Raw genomic sequence first — 17,642 nt, 5'->3', positions numbered from 1 at the left:
TTATCACTGATTTTATAAAAGTACATTATCTGCAATAATGTGCTCTTAGCTTACATACACATCCTCCTGCTGTGCTTATTTTCACTACAGGAGAAGCCCAGCCCCCATGCCAGCATGAATGGGGGAGCACATGACCATGCTGCTTTCATTGGGTCACCCTCTGTGCCTCTAGATGCCTATGGAGGGCATGGTCATGTACTCCCCCATGCTTGGCCATATTATGGACAGGACCACTGCAGGATAGGGCAGCATGGAGGCTGGGCTTCTCCTGTACCAAAATAAAACACAGGAGGATGTATATGTAAGCTAATAACACAACATTACAGCAACATTTTCATAAAATCAGTGATAAACTAGCAGACCCTTTTAAGGATTCTTATTTTTTAATTATACTAATTATCACTAAATTCTCCCGTTAACAGGTCGCAATCCACACATTGTATTTCCCGCCACTTGCCCTTATGGTGGTCTACTTATTGAGAACTATTATAAGGCCTCTCACTAGCCAGCCAAGACCCTGCTCTGTACTGATGAGGGGCAACAAGCATTAAACAGCTGTTTGTCGATGGCCAGTCTTTCCCTTTTGGAGAGATGTTTGGCTTGGCATATGTCCCCAGTCAATGTTATAAGACTCCTAGATGGAGTGAATCACAGACTTGAAGGAATATGCCTATCCTTTCTCCCAATAAATCCCAGTGGAGCAGGAATGGCCTTTGAGTCTCCACACGTCATCACAGTGGTCTCCTTAAGAACTAGTGTCCAATTGACCCACATATCTCCTAAACATCTTTCTAAGCTAGTCATCTTGTGACACTCATTTTAAGATACATTGAGCCATGAGGAAAGGAAGGAAGGACACGCGTATGTACAAACCTTTGACCATGGACCTGTGTATATTTTTATATTGTGGATATCTATGTTTGTCTAGAATTTATTGTAGGTGCTATATATAGATATGACAGGCATGACAGCGTCTGTAAATCATATACAGATATTGACATCTGTGTGACTCAGAAGAATAATGCACTGTGGGAAATCTCTTATTTGCATCATATCTGTTTTCTCATTTGCATCGTATCAGTTCCCAGAACCCATGTATGGCGCATGCTGTGCTTTTGATGTTAAGCCAGTAACAAGAACTATGTGGCACATAGATGTGCTCTTCTGTGATTAAGACTCAGGAACAGACACTGTACATCAGGTCTGGGATACCTGTGGCTCTCCGGCACATACTGTGACTTGTACCTGTGCATCTGCTGCCGAGCCGTAAGGTACCCAAGAAGGCCGAACGTCTGACAGAAGGAAGACACAATGGTAATAGTAACATTTTATTTTTCTTATCGCTGTTAACTTACTTCTGAATTACTGTTGCCATCAAAATGTCAATGCTATGTCAAGTCTACAAATCTAAATGCATTGTGTCAATCCAGACAGTGATGGAAAACCACTGGGATATGCAAGAAATATCTCATTATAGGCAATGGTAGGCCATAAGTCTGATGGAATAAGCCAAGCAAAGACACTGGAGCATTATTTTCCTAGTGCTATTGGTACTTTTACAGGTCATCAGGATAATAGCAGTCAGACCCATCCTTAATTTGAACTTAAAGGGAGACATTTATGAAACCTACAGCCAGGTGTACGCCAGGGAGATTTGCCCCTTCTTCCTGGCGTTTGACTGCTGTATACCCCGCTCGCTCAATGGGTGGGCAGGTGGGGCTCGGTAGGGGGGTGCCTCCTTCTGTGCATCATTTATTGCTCATAGGCGTTAATAAGCTGCTTACGCCAGGTGCAGGGTCAGGCGCCTGGACGGCCGAATTCACTAAGAGGTGTGCGGGGCCTAATTTAAGACAAGCATACGAGTATGCCGGTCTTGATAAATTTCCCCTATAGAGTACAGATGTGTCTGTGTCCACCCTTACTTTTCTACAAATTTAGTTTTTCACAATACAAATAAATAAAGATTTGGTAGAAATCCTGAATGGGCTGAAACTCACATGGTAACCGGTAGGTTTCCCGTATAGGTATATATAGGACAAACAACTCCTGACAGAGAATCAATAAATCTCAGGGGCTTATTTCAGGTCTCTAGACCAAGCCAAAAACAAAGGTATAGAAGGTATAGCCATTCAACTTTGTGATTTTAACTGCATTGTGTACAGCCAGTACAGATCCTGTGTATGCATCAGTATGGACTAAATATTAGTCTTGAGCAGACTTGCCAAACTTTTCGAGTTTGGCAACCTTTTTCCGTTCCCGAATGCTTAGCATTTGACTCTCGACATCTAGGAGAATTTGGATGCTGCTCAACGGAGTCCTGGAAAACATGGATACAGCCATTTGTTGGATTTATGTTTCCTTGCAAACCTAGGGCAGAATCCAAATTCTGCAGATGCCGGAAGTCAAATGCTGAGCGCCTGGATTTGGATAAATCTTGCGGAACCCCAAAATTTGGGCAAGTAAGCTCAACACTGCTAGATATGTAAAGAATTGTCCATTCTTTGTAGATGGAATCCAGTATATTAGTATTATCGGACACTTTTGCAATAAGGAATTGGAAGGGTCTCCACTGAAGGGCTTATTCCATAGATGAAGTACATTTTAACTTTGGGTTGGATCATATCACCAAGTGATCACTATGTAAGAGGGGAGGAGGCTACTTCTCACGCACTAAGGCTGGGTTCACACTATGTATATTTGAGGCTGTATATTTGAGCCTGTATAGCAACCAAAACATGGAGTGGATTGAAAACACAGAAAGGCTCTGTTCACATAATGTTGTAATTGAGTGGATGGCCGTAATTTAATGGCAAATATTTGCTGTTATTTTAAAACAACGGCTGTTGTATTGAAATAATGGCAGTTATTTACCGTTATATGACGGCCATCCACTCAATTTCAACATTATGTGAACAGAGCCTTTCTGTGTTTTTTATCCACTCCTGGTTTTGGTTGCTATGAGGACCTGACATGAGGACCAAATACAGCCTCAAATATACATAGTGTGAACCCAGCCCCAAATTGCAAAAGTACTGGAAGTATTAAGTCCAGAGGTTAACTCCGTGTTTAAGACTCAATGATGGGACTTCACAGAAAGTGAGGACTGGCAGTGCATGCCCACTATACAGTAGCTCCATCTGCTGTGATCCATTGCACTGTGAATGAATTTGGCCACTCCAGGTCTGTTTATGTCCACAACAGGGGGTATCTGCATCTACATTAGCATCTCTACGTCCTACTAGCCAGAGAGGGTATTGCTGCTCAGTGTCACACCTTCAAGCACTCAACCAACTTTCACAGTGTTATCAAGTCTCTGGTATGCCCTGTGGGTATTACGCCAGTGTCAAACTCATGAGATCATATTTACAACCAAATTTATAGGCTTTGAGTAAAGGATTCCTCTACAAAAAAAAACTCTCACTCGTTAATGTAACTTCTATTCCAATGTTCTAAATATATAGATACAAAGTATATTTTAAGACCACAATCCTCTAGTGCGCAAAATGAGCTAATTAGTAACTCCTGTTATTCTACGACCATAGTCCCTAGATATGTAATACAAAATCAATATATGTCTAGTGGGCTCTGCAGTACACCGGTATAACACACCACACTCGGATTATTTGTCAAAGCCACTTCAACATTGCACATGGCATTGCACATAGCAAAGTCCTAAGGAGAAAAAACATTACGTAAGAATAATCTTTTGGCACTCCCTGGTTCTTCTTAATGCTTTATTGAATATGCTTTACACTTCTTCCTGCACGTCCATACTGTACATCAGGTCTGTAAGGGGGGAATTTATTTTTGAGTCTAATAGCTGTGATTTGTCTAATAAGTTTTAGCCATTTGTGTTCTTTCCTGTGCTTGTTAAAGAGTACCTGCCATCAAGTGTGCAAAAAAAAACCAAAACAACAACAACAACAAAACGCATGCAGACTTGCTTGGGCAGTGTCTGTGATCCTTCCTAAACCTTTTTTTTTTATCTTTTGCTTTAGTAGAAATTAGCCTCTACTATTCCTCTACTCACCTTATCCACAGTTCCCCTAAACTCTTCAGGCATGTACAGGAAGTGATGTCATCTGCCCTTACAGCCTACGAAGTAAGGGCAGTGGAGGAGGAAATGATGTCATCTGCCCACACAGCCTACCAAGTTAGGGCAGTAGAGGAGGAAATGATGTCATCTGCCCACACAGCCTACCAAGTAAGGGCAGTAGAGGAGGAAATGATGTCATCTGCCCACACAGCCTACCAAGTAAGGGCAGTAGATGAGGAAATGATGTCATCTTCCGACACAGCCTGCCAAATAAGTGCAGGAGGGTAGTAAGGAAAGCTCCATAGTGACTGCAGCACACATTGTACATATGAATAACTCCCAGATCATCATATCATATCATCTGGTTAGGCCTTTTATCATTTGCAATTTTTCAGTGCACAGAAGAATTCCAACTCTACCTTTGAAGTAGGAGTTTGAGCATGTACTAACACAGACAGCGAGCTGAGAATGAGTGGGAAGTAAGCACTGAGCTGACAGGTTGGCACTCGCTTCACCCTCAATATTGTGCCATGTAATATGGCCTTCAGTTTGTCACTTAACATGTTACAGACCATCTCAGTCACCTCTAACTGCTAAAACCAGGCCATGTGCACATGGAAAGCCATCAATCTAGAGATAGATAGCATCTATAAGACATCTTTAGTATATGCTGTGGGGATGCCGTGTGTGGGATGGAAATACCCCATTAACTTGACAAATTCAATTGCAAGATGTGTTAAAGGAAAAGACTGGCCAAAGCAAAAAATACATTGAAAGCCGGGGGATGCAGAAACATAATAATACTTACCCATCTCTGTGCCTCCGCAGCGCTGCTACTGGATCCCCACTGGTCTTGTCCACCTCTATGTCCTGCCTTGTCACATCCCAGCTCAGGAATGCCCACTCAGCCAGTCAGTGACTGGGGCGGGACAACGCTACGTGGCATTTGGTGAGGTGGTGAGGCTTCACTGCAGGGGCACAGGGACAGGTAAGTATATATTCTTTATGTTCCCGCACTGCAGTGGATTCTTTATGTTATTCTAATATGTTCCTAAACTGCAGTGGATTTTTTATTTTGGCTGGACCCCTCCTTTAAATGGCATGGCCATGCATCACTGCATGCTGGGAAATTAGTATAACTCCATATACATTGTCTAGAATGCAATTCACCTTGCGAGCCATATTTTTACTCTAATCAAGCAAGAAATGCTAAACGATTTCAGCTCAAGACTGTGAATGCAGCTCACAGCTTTCCTAATACAAATTAGAAGCCTTCTTTCTTATAGATCGTAGCTATATGTTAACTGTAAAATCGTGCTCCAAAACTGAAGCTCCACAAGTCATCCTGTATACTAAAGGATAATATATAGACTCTTCTGTTACTAATCCTCATTCTTGTCTTCTATGGTTTATGCTGATTATCTCATAAATCTTAGATTTTCTTCTTTTTTTTTTTAAACAAAATATGTAAATTGCGAAGTCTTGCCGCTGCGGTTGCCACAGTAACTTCCTGGGATTTCTGCCAAGCTGGTTACTGATATATTGTATCATGTTGTTACATTATCAGTGTAAGAAAACTATCAGCACAAAGAAAACTATTTAACAATGAAAATAAACATCTGAAAATGTCTGAATTTCTGCAAGTGAAACAAGCAGACTATCTAATGTGACAGCGGTAAAGGATCGATAAGTATCTTCCCTCATGTTGTGTAGCTTACTCTGATATTCCCAATTACCCCTCAGTTATATGGTCACTCTGGAGAAGCAACAGTGCATTTCAGGGCAATGATGATCATAGGAGTAGATTGGGTCAAACATTTCATATGGCCAAAGACAGTCACTTGAGGTTCAATGGGTTAGATCCACCAATTATGTATAGGAGGTAAGGATAGGGGGCAGCACTACTGAGAAATCTTGATCACCTGGGCTCTGTATGGAGATAGACAGTGGTATAGGCTTCAGTATCACGCTCTGCTGCAGTGCTCTGCTCAAATGAGCAAAGATTGTAAAAATGTAAGAAAGTAGCAGGCACTCACCAGTCCAATGCGTACAGTTTTAGTTTATTTTTAATGGACATCATATGTGCAGGGAGGGGGGAGTATGGAGCAGGCACGTCCTCACCGTCAGTCAGTAAGGAAGTGCCTTTTCCACACTCCCCCCTCCCTGCACATATGATGTCCATTTGAAATAAACCAAAGCTGTATACATTGGACTGGTGAGTGCCTGCTATTTTCTTTCTTACATTGTTACGTTATGCACAGATACAGTATGTTCTTCTACTATTTTTCTAGTTGATTTATTGGGAGAAAATCAACTTAATATATGAAATTATAAACGACAGAAAGCGAAGAGACAACAGGCAGTAAAGATGGTAATTTAATTTTGGAGAAAAAAAAATAAATGTTTGCTGATCCTAAAGAGGGACAGGATCATAAAAATAAAGGACATAAGCATCCAAGAGTGGTCAATAAATTGACTTTTCTTTGAACTGTAAAAAAGAAAAAAAAAGAAAGGGGGATAACCACCTGTGGAGGTCTGACTGCTAGGATCCTTAAAGGGGTTATCCAGCGCTACAAAAACATGGCCACTTTCTTCCAGAGACAGCCCCACTCTTGTCTCAGTTTGGGTAGGGTTTGCCACTTCGTTCCATTGAAGTGAATGAAGCTTAATTGCAAACCACACCTAACCTGGAGACAAGAGTCGTGTTGTCTTTGGAAGCAAGTGACCATTTTTTTGTAGTGCTGGATAACCCTTTTAACAGGTCGAAAGAACAGAGCTCATTTGTACCTGAGAGAATAGAGTGTGAATATGGAGAGGCAGGCCACATGATTTGACATCTCTCCATTCCCTTTCCATGAAATTTTAAACATTGCCAAACACCGCTTCATTTTTAAAGTCCCATACATAGTTAATGGAATGGTGACCAAACATGCACAGTGCAGTTACATTCATTTGGGGACATTTCATCTTTGATAAGCCAATTAATTAGGTATTTTTTTGTCCTCATAATGCACACTCACCATTAAAGATTAGTGGAGGGGGCAGAGGTTCGGGTTTGTACGAACCCTAACTATCGGCATTTGACTTACACTGTCTTCCTGTTCTGTGGGAAAGGTGGAAACAGCCTGGGTCCCACCTAGAAAACATATATAAAGCCTATGAATTAGGCTGTATTCCTGTTTTCAAGGCGAGACTCAGGCTGTCTCCACCTTCTCCACAGAACGGGAAGACAGCAGGATTCAAAAAACGTTGGTTCAGGTTCATACGAACCTGAAGCTCGGCCCGGTTTGCTCGTCTCTTCTCCCCATCACTATTCCTGCAGTGTAATCCATTGCATCCCAGCTCTGCTGCATTAATACTTTTCATTCTTGTAGCTGGGTCATGTGATCAGCTACAAGATAACATGTGATTACCATCAGCAACCTTCTTGACTTTTAATTTCCAACCTGCATTCTCTCCCTTTTAAAATATGCTAATATGTAACTATGTAAAGGATGGTAATATTTTTCCATTGACATACTGAAACCTGAAAGCTTAGTTAGGGACAAATTTACAGCATTCTGCTCATCGGGCTGCAGGGCTTTAATGTGTTCTCCGTTCCATGCCGCTCCTCCCCAGGTGCTGGAAAAAGATGGATCGAGTCCAGGGAAAGTGGGAGAAGTTTCCCAGGGTGGGATCCATATTTTCCTAGCACCTGGGGAGGAGCGTCACGGAGCAGAGCACACTTCAAAGCCTCGCAGCCAGATGAGCTTCCTACTGTGTGTGAAAAACTAAAAAACAACATCCGCTGTTAGCAAAAGACGTCCAAAAATAATTGTCATGATGATTATTTTGACGTCCGCTCAGACAACATCCGGTATTTAAAACACTGTGTGCATTGGACGGCCGTCATTCCATTGACTTCAAAGCATCGCATTGATATCTATTAAATCGCAGCAATAAAGGACTTTTTTTTAATGTTGTGTGAACATAGCCTAGTACAATCCAAACCTTACTATTTATTTTTTATTAAATGCTTTTGAAAGAAAAAACAATGTGGCTACCTGGAGCTACATACCTGGTTGATGTCTCTCAAGTAAACGGTATAAATGGTGCCACTGACACAATGTCTGAAAACATAGGTAACCCTACCAAAACTACATAGGTAACCCAAGTATGACACCATGGGCCAGTTGACATACTGGTACCTTCTAAATCTTTCTAAGATGGGACCTGCCTGGTGATCACAAGTATTGGTTATTTTTGACAGCTGTCACCATGTGTCAATCGACAAACTGCAACCTAGTACATCACTTGGAGAGGGCGATTACTTGTGTTGTATCATTAGCAAACGTTCATCCTTTTCCCCGCATCCCACTAACCAATTTCATACAATTATACAGGCAATAATATTCCACAGGTAAGTGGCAGCAGTTCACGAACAGACAAGTTAATTTGCTGATTTACATGTTAAATACATTTCAGATTACAAAAGACACAATCTTATTTTCCAACTATTTTTCCCCCCCTTCAGCTCCGGAAGGCAGTAATGGACCATATCTCAGATTCTTTCTTGGAGACAAATGTTCCCCTGCTGGTTCTTATTGAGGCCGCAAAGAGCGGTAATGAGAAGGAAGTGAAAGAGTACGCCCAAGTGTTTCGTGAACATGCCAACAAATTGGTCGAGGTAAGCCTTTGTTTTACATCAAAAGATTACCTTTCATGTATCTTGTAAGGTAATACAGTGGTAGACGGACCTAACGTTGTCTTAATGAGCGGAGACATGTTAACTTTCAAGTTTTTTTCATTGCTGTAGTGAAGAAAAAGACAATTTTCTTGTGTTATTTTTACATGTTGGAGTTAATAGCGTTTTTAGAAAATCAGAAGTATAATTACACCTTGTTACATTCTATTTCTACAGATAAGTTGTTGCACAGTGAATGAAGCAATGGGTTATATAATTTATAGGCATGTCACTGCATATAGGTGTATATTGCCAATTTATGTTATGACTTTATATGTTTTCTAAGGCCTTTTTTTCCTCAGAGCTGCAACTTCTTTTCTGATGGGAATGTCAGCTTACTTGTCTGCCTATCTAATATAAAATCAATGGGAATATTGCAGTCCTGGTCATGACAAACAGAGCTTTATAGGCTACTACTATTATGGCCTACAAATAGAAACAAAACTAGCCCATTGGTTTTATTTAGGGATGGTCCGAACCGAGTTCCGTTCGGGTTCGTACGAACCCGAAGTCTCGGAAATGATTCCTGCTATTTGCCCACTCTGTGAAGAGAGTGGATACAGCGGGTGGACCACCTGGAAAACTGGGATACAGCCATAGCCATAGGCCATATCCCAGTTTTCCAGGCGGTCCTCCCGCTGTATCCACCCGCTGCACTGAGCAGGCAGACAGCGGGAATCGAATGTTCATACGAACCCGAACCTCGGCAGTTTCGGACCATCCCTAGTTTTATTGTTTAAAAGTGTTGGGCTTTAAAATGCATATTTGTTTTCTGGAGGGGAGGATATTCTCAGCTGCCAAACTTATCCCTCTCTATGCTCTTGATATGCTTTCACTTCCTGCTTTGAGTGAAGGGTGGACACCTCCACCATTATGGCAAGCAGCATTGTGCTCCTCTGCTCTCTGCGTTCTGCTGTTCTGTTTGACTCTGCTATGCCAAGGCCCATACTGACAGCTCAACAGAGCGGTCAGTGTGAAGATGGATTACTGCAGATATGGTGGCCAGGCAGGGAAGCCAGCACACATCCCTTTATTGATACATGCTCAGAGATTCCCAACCACCCCTCCCTTCAGAACAGTGAGGAAGTCACCAGCCGGCTAACAGAGCAGTGGTCAGAAAGCTAAGCAACCTGTTAACATGACAGACAGCTCATAGGACTTAAATAGAGTAGATGATTTGAATTGTGGTTTAAATGGATACTCTGGCCAAACTTAAATAATAATAATAAAAAAAACAGGGAGGACAGGGGGTGGTGGGAACATAACAATTATGGAACGTTACAGAGAAACAGGAGATACAGGTGACTGTGAGCAGTGCTGCTGCAGCTGTGTATCTGGATGGGTAGGTATAACTTAATTTCGAACACCCCCTGCCCTCTCTGTTTTGCCCAAATTATCTACTATAATAAAGCACTCTAAGCTGTCTGTCATGTTTTAGGGAATATTAAATCTCAAATTGTTTAATAGTTTTTTTTTTTGTTTATCCTAATGTGGGACTACCCCTTTAAGAGAATTTTCATTGTTAACTTAATTTTACCAGCTTTTAAACATGTTAATTTTCCATTATCCCTGCAGTTAAAGAACAAAACAAAAAACACCAAAAACATCAATTAGATGTGCATTTCCAGAAGAAAATACATAGTGCTGGAAAAGAGTGTCCCTTTAACAGTGACAGTCTTCAAAAGCACCCCTTTAAGGCAAACATTAACCCTGCCCTTTAAGACCAATTAGGTACCAACCCTTTAAGAGCAAATTTGGTACACAAGATGATTCGGGTTGTATTAATTGCAGAAAATTGGGAGAAAAAAAGGAATAACAATGTACAGCTTGTTCAAGCACTATAATTACTAAATTCTTCTCCACTGGACAAAATGAGTGTAAAAATGTTAAATTTACTGCATAGTATAAAAATAGAGCGAGTCGACTAGGGGAGATACAATTATGTGGGGATGGACATTTTCCTTGCCATTTAGGAAGAGAAATAAATGCATTTTCTGAGATAAATATACTGAAAACTTCATTTCACTGCGCTGTTAGAATTAATCACCAGCTTGTATTAGCGCGAAACATCTCGAAATATTATTTATAAGAAGGTGATATGTTGTGAAGGTTTAAGCACTGTTACTACAGTAATTGGTCTCTCATTTATGTGGGTTTGTAAAATATCTGATCCTCGGTTTGGGAATCATTAATATTAATTTAGATTTAAGCCTTACGATTCCATCCAAGGTTTGATTACTGGTTCAGATACCTACCGGAGACCTCAAGTGATACATCAGTTCTGTCAGTAAAGGTTCAAAGGTGCTTCCGCATGGAGAAACCTACTATTCATGTGCTCTTTTGGACATATTGACATTGGAGATAAGCACAACTCGAGCACGCTTGAATCCGATGATTCAGCATGTGAATACCAGTGGCTGAAGAAGTTGGATACAACCCTAGGAAGTCCTGGAAAACATAGATATATACATAGGCCACAGGCTGTATCCATGTTTTCCAGGACTACCTATGGCCTAGGGCTTGTGACCTGTTTCTATTAGTAAGAGTGGGGAGCCACTTAATAAGAGTGGCAAACCTAGCCCATCCAGTCAATTATTTGTATAATGTACATGTAACACAGTGATGCCTTAAATGAAAACTGTCACAAAAAAGAGACATATCAAATATAATGAGTGAGGAAGGGAGTCCAACAACATCCAAACAGAGTATTTTAAAAAAAAATCTTTATTGAGCATCCAAGTATATAATATGATGTTTCGACCCCCACTGGAGTCTTTGTCAGAAAATCCAGAAAACTTGGATAAAGGAGGGTAGGTTTACTCAAATTGCAAATATAAAGTAAACTTTTTATTTTCAGTGTTCACAGGGTTTCAGGTAATTGGCAGCAGCATGGAGAACATTACAGAGTATTACTAATCAGTCTGAGCTCTGAATCAAACCCTAGGGTTAGATTATATTAATGCAATACGATTTTGTATAGTCTTTTAGCAGTAACTGGTTCACTTTACTCCCCTTACAGTCTTTCTCACCTCTTCCTCTTTCTGTACACTTCTATGGGCAGCATGTAACCTCATCCCTCAGTTAGCTTATAACCCACCCTGTTAAAACAAGATGAAAACTTTTATATTTGACTGATAAAAAGGGAAAGAAGCTTTGAAACATTGTGTATATATATATATATATATTATATTCTGGGCTTTCAGAATATTTTGCTGGTTTTCCAGAATTATAGTTTCCAGTTTCCAACCTGTTCTACTACAGTTTTCAACTTGGTCATCAGTAGTTATCACCCAACGACCTGATGTTGTAAAGTTCAATCTATATTTTACCTGTATCAACCATCTCAGTGGAAATGTACTGCTGGCTGCAGTATTTGGGTGGTTTTTGAATCCTTTGAAGAGACAAACTCTTTAATGGATGGTTATAGTTTATATCTAACGTAGAAAGAGCCTTCCAAAATTTAGCAAATGCATTGTGTTCCAGGTGCTCAGTCTGGTTGTTAGGGTTGTGTCATTTTATTATGGTGCTGACTGATTTGACATTGTAAATAGCAGAATTCTAAATGGAGCTTTGAAAAGGGAAATTGAGAAGTTGCTTATCACAGGTTCATGAATGTGAATGAGGGAAAATGAGTATATTGTGATAGAGGAGACAATACGATGTATTGTGAGTTAGTGTAAAGCAGCCGCACCATGTTCTTTGACAGTACGAGCCACTCATCATACGTTAACATTCTTTGTTTAATTGCATTACTTTAAAGCTTTAAACCTTGAAACTTTAGTTTTTTTTTAACCCCTGTATGGAGACGAGGGGGGACATTTACGAAGTCTGCTTCCTGAATGCAGATTTGGCCTTTCTTCCAGGCGTACGGCTGCCCTATCTTTCGCTAGCCTGATGGGCAGGTGGGGGCATCGCAAGGGGGGTCTCCTCTCACCTCTGTGGCCTCTTCTCGCACCTGATTTAATGTGATTTATACAGTTATACAGTTATAAACCATGATGCAAATGTACTACTGCTGGATGCAGAAGAATATGTATTATGCAGAGCCTGTGCCGGGCACAGCGCCGGATGGGTTTACTAAGAGGCATGCAGCTCTTAGGAAATTCAGCCTGGAAAAAGGGGTTGAGGCTTTATTTAAGACTGGCGTACTTGTAGACCAATCTTCATATATGATTGGTGGTGGTTATCATTCTGGTACCAAGTTTTATGGTATATGAATGTTGCACATTTTTGAAAGCCCAATTTTTGCACAAAAAAAATTTGGTGACTTTTCAAGGTTGGTGCTATGTCGGCGAATTGACTTTGACTTCCATGTAAAAATTGGAAAGAACATTTTATAGAACAAATCTATGCCATAGCTGATATATTGCTTTCAGCTTCTCCACCCCACAAAGGCACAGGTGTACTAATGTGTCTCTGGAACTTGATTCAAAAAGTGGACTTTTCTCCACATTTATTATGTGTTTTAGACTTAGGGGACTTGGCCTAAATTAAGTCGACTTGGTCGACTTGGTCTAAACTTTGAGTAGACAGTCTTCAACAGGGACATATTTATTCAACATTGACAAATCTGGCATGCTCGGAGACTGTTTACTCTAAGTTTGCACACAAAAAGTTTTAGTACATTAGGGCCATACTTTTTAGAAAAGTGTCCAGCAGTTAACCCAGAGTTCTTCTTGATGCCAAAAATGTTCTCATTGGACCTTAATATTATCATTTATTTTATCTGACGCTCCACTATTCATTTCTCAAGTTTAATTTCATTGAGTTTCTTGAAGGAGCACCCCACTGCTCATAGCTACCAAGACCCCTTTGGATTGAATTTCCCTTTGCACTAGTACACTAGTCTTTATAAGCTGTGGAATGTTTAATGTATAAAGCAATAATTGGCCGCAATTAAGCTGAACATAACCGTAGCTCGAAAGATGAATGGCCACTTCTCATCGGATGTAGCCACCTACATAGAGGGATACGTTGACAGATGATTCTGTTGCTCCGCTCCATGGCAGTGTGGCAGGATCAGCCTGTATGAGGTTCTCAAGAGTAATATCAGTTAAAATGCACTCTTTTATAATAGTTGCCTATTCACCAAGGCAGCACTAGTAATCATAGCTCCGAGCTTCGGCTACAGTCCAGTACATCATTTCGATAGCTATTAAATGGCAAATTTACAAGTTAGCATTTTAATTCCTCCTGTGAAATTACTTTTCAGCTAGCTGGTTATGATCCCTTTGGGTTTTATTTCTTTGTCTAAGCCCCTTCGTATTAAAATTGAGAATTTTTTTTTAAAATCTTTTTGGAATTTCCTTTAAATGATTGAGCTTGCCTTCAATATCTTAGATACCAATTTAGTTAGCTTTGATTAATCTGGGCTTTGTTTGCGGTTGAGAGGTAATTATCAACTATTTGCTTCTGTTTAACTTGTTTCCTATTTAGAAGACGATAACTTGAAAAAATATCTTGCACAAGAACCGGGGGCCTTGAGACAAGCAAATGAATCACGTTTGTTTTGTAATGATATCTGCAGCACTCAGGAGGTAGATTTCAATGATTTGTGAGCCGCCGGTTGCTTAGCAGCGCATTTCTTTGAAAATAATAATAATAATGCAGAAATGCCCATGTCCCTGTCAAGATTTTCTAGTTTCTCTTTTGTTGTAGATGAAATACCACTGTATAATCATTAAGACATGTGCAAAACGCGTTGGCTACATGGGTTCAAAACATGACAGTAATCAGTTTGTATGTCATATGTTGTCAAAGTTGAAATTGGCTCTTTGTCGTGTATGAGCAGAGGGGGAGTGGGTGGGTGGGAACTTTCTAGTAGCCTTGCTTTATTTTTATGACAAGTTGCCTTAAAGAGCTTATCCCAAGATGAAAAGTTTTCTTTTCTCATAGCCACAGGATAAAATATAACTAACTAATTGGTGGGATTCCAATTGCGTGTAATATGGATGAACCTCAAGAGTGCCCCAAGTCTGATAAAGTTTATAGGTTTAGAGTCACTACATGAACAAACTCATGGTTAGTATGGAATCCCCACCGATCACAGAAATGGAGGTCCAATGTCCCACCAGATTGTAGCAGCAGCAGGCATGTTTAGCCACCAATTTATTTACACAACACAACTGATCGGCCAGGGTGCCGGGTTTTGGCACCCTGATGATCAGTAACTAATGCCTTGTCTTGTAGATAGTTTATAAGTCTTTGTTGCCCTGAAAACCCCTTAAAGTCATCTATATTTAGAGGTTTCATAGATGGTCAAAGGCGATTTCAATTCCATTTATACGGTGGAATATTTAACCTCTGTTTTCATGACCAGCAGGGGGCCCAACAGTTGGATCACCATGATTAACAAGTTATCCCATACCATGTGGATAGCTGATCATTTTTAATCTTAGTATAACACTTTCAGAATCATTTCTTCAGTTCAGGATCCCCATTGTTAACCCCTTAACGACATCGGGCGTAAACTTACGCCCTCGCGCCCTGGTACTTGGCGCATCAGGGCGTAAATTTACGCCCCCGATGTTTCCCCGATTGCTGCGTGTTCGCACACAGCGATCGGGGAAGATGGCCTGCTATAAATCATAGCAGGCCATCATAGCTTCTCGGCACAGGGGGTGGTTAACACCCCCCGTGCTTACGATCGCCGCTATAGGCTGATCAATTCAGATCAGCCAATAGCGGCGATCGGAACCTTTCCGGGTCATCGGTGACTCGATGACCCGGAAAAAAAATGGCGGTCGGTGCTGTCCGAGGACGGCACCGACCGCCATTACTGTAAAAAGTAATGGTGGTCACCGTGCCACCGGCCCGATCGCCGTGAACGGCCGGCCGGCCGTTGACGGCGATCGAGCCGGTGGCACGGCGATCAGAGTCCCACAAAATAATAAATACCTGCCCTGGACCCCTCAGCTAGGTAGCGGAGGGGTCCAGAGCAGGTATTTGTACATTACTCACCTGTCCTGGGGTCCTGATCGGCGTCTTCCGGGTTCGCGGCGTCCTCCGTCATTCCGTTCGGTCTTCGGGTCTTTCCGGCGGTCCCCGTCGTCTTCTTTCGGCTATTTTCGGCTCCAGCCTCGTCATTTTCCGGATTTTGCGCTCTGCTGCCCTCTAGCGGCTGATATGTGTAATACACTTATCAGCAGCTACAGGGATGTTCAGAATGTAGAAAAAGGTTTTTTTTTTTTCCAAATTTTTTTTTTTCCTATTTTCCGCACCCTATCGCCGCTGAGTGTTGATCAGCATCGCACGAAAGTGCGCTGCTAATCAGCAACTCCTCCTTTTTGGCGTAGGGTGTTTTTTTTCTATATTCTACTGCCACGGTCTGCTGATAAGTGCCGCACATAAGTGCGGCATTTATCAGCAACTCCTTTGTTGGCGTAGGTTTTTTTTTTATACTTACTGTAAAAAAAACACGTAAAAAACACTACATTACACCACACTACATTGAATAAAGTTTGAGACTACACCACTACATACCCCATATACCAATCCCCATATAAAGATGGCCCCCAGGGTGTTTTCGGCGTCAGAGGGATACGTTATTATTGCCTCCGACACCAAAACAGCCAGTGAGGATGAATGGGGGGGATCCTTCTTTCCTCCATTCATCCTCATCATCCAGTGACGTGTCTGGGGGGTAGCGTAGCATACGCTGCCCCCCAGACACGTCTTTTCCGCCAGTACCGTCCCAATAAGAGATGACGGTATGGCGTAAAATTCTACAAACTCTGTGAGCGTACCTCAGGGTACTCTTACAGATTTAGGGTGCGTGCACACTGCGGAATGGCGAAGGATAACCCTTTGTGCATTCCGCAGCTGGCACCCGCCGGCGGACTGATGCGGGCGCATGTCTCTACCCGTGTCATAGACTCCATTATATGCATGGGCGGATTCCGTCGTCCATCCAAAGAATGAATACGTTGGACGGAGAGCGGAATCCGCCCGTGCATAGAATGGAGTCTATGACACGGATGGAGACGTGCGCCTGCATCAGTCAGCCGGCGGGTGCCAACTGCAGAATGCACGAAGGGTTATCTGTCGCGATTCCGCAGTGTGCACGTACCCTTAGAGTGTATGTAGGAAGGGACACCTGAATCCAGCCCCCAGATGCCCCTCCCCCCCCATCCTCGGAACAAGTGGAAAGGTCGTCCGGGAACTGATCTTCCCACTGCTGGATAAAGGTTACCACCTGTACGGGGATAACTTTTATACCAGCACCCCCTCTTCCGGTCCCTCGCTGCCCGAGCTACTGTAGCTTGCGGCACGATCCGAAAATATCAGAAGCAGTAATAAAGCCATAATATTTAGCAGCCATGGAGCGGACCCAGCGCTTCTGGATATGAGGGACCCCGTATCGCACCAGGACAACATTTTCCAGGTGACGTCCCCCACACTGGAAAACAGGAGACCCCAGAAGAAGTGCAGAGTGTGGCGTAACAGGGGGATCAGGAAGGACACCATTTTCCAATGTGACACCTGTCCTGATCCCCCCGGCCTCTGCATACTGGATCGCTCCAAGGCGTACCACACGTCATTGGAATTCTACATTATCTAAATTCTGTCCCTTATTCCTATTTCAGGGGTCACGTTGATCCGGGGATTATTCTGATCGCCATTATGGAGTCAGGAAGGAATTTTTCCCCTGTGATGAGGCTACTGTCGTCTGCCTTATGAGGGTTTTTTGCCTTCCTCTGGATCAACACAGATTGATTTTGATGGACACCTGTCATTTTCAACCTTATAAACTAATAATTGGACTAATACCCCCAAATAAATTAATAATTGTCCCTTTTCCCCAGCTAAGTAGGTATGGCCGCCATTCCCATTAGAGGATGCCATGATGCAATTACAAAGCGTCTGTGCGGCCAGGACAGTAGA

The 17,642-nt window shown here is 42.0% G+C and overlaps 1 protein-coding gene across 14 annotated transcripts in view; it reads left to right on the top strand.

The window, feature by feature from the left end:
* The window catches only part of CTNNA2 (catenin alpha 2), a 1,387,623-nt gene that overhangs the window by 1,070,643 nt on the left and 299,338 nt on the right, over positions 1-17,642 (top strand). For all 14 annotated transcript variants that reach the window (XM_069977183.1, XM_069977185.1, XM_069977181.1 and 11 more), the window contains one exon: positions 8,550-8,702. In XM_069977183.1, the coding sequence (XP_069833284.1) occupies positions 8,550-8,702 (153 nt within the window). The remainder of the gene's footprint in view (positions 1-8,549; positions 8,703-17,642) is intronic.

This window comes from Dendropsophus ebraccatus, chromosome 7 (genome assembly GCF_027789765.1).
Source record: "Dendropsophus ebraccatus isolate aDenEbr1 chromosome 7, aDenEbr1.pat, whole genome shotgun sequence".
NCBI classification, from domain to species: Eukaryota; Metazoa; Chordata; class Amphibia; order Anura; family Hylidae; genus Dendropsophus; species Dendropsophus ebraccatus.
This window is presented reverse-complemented; position numbering and strand designations above follow the sequence as displayed.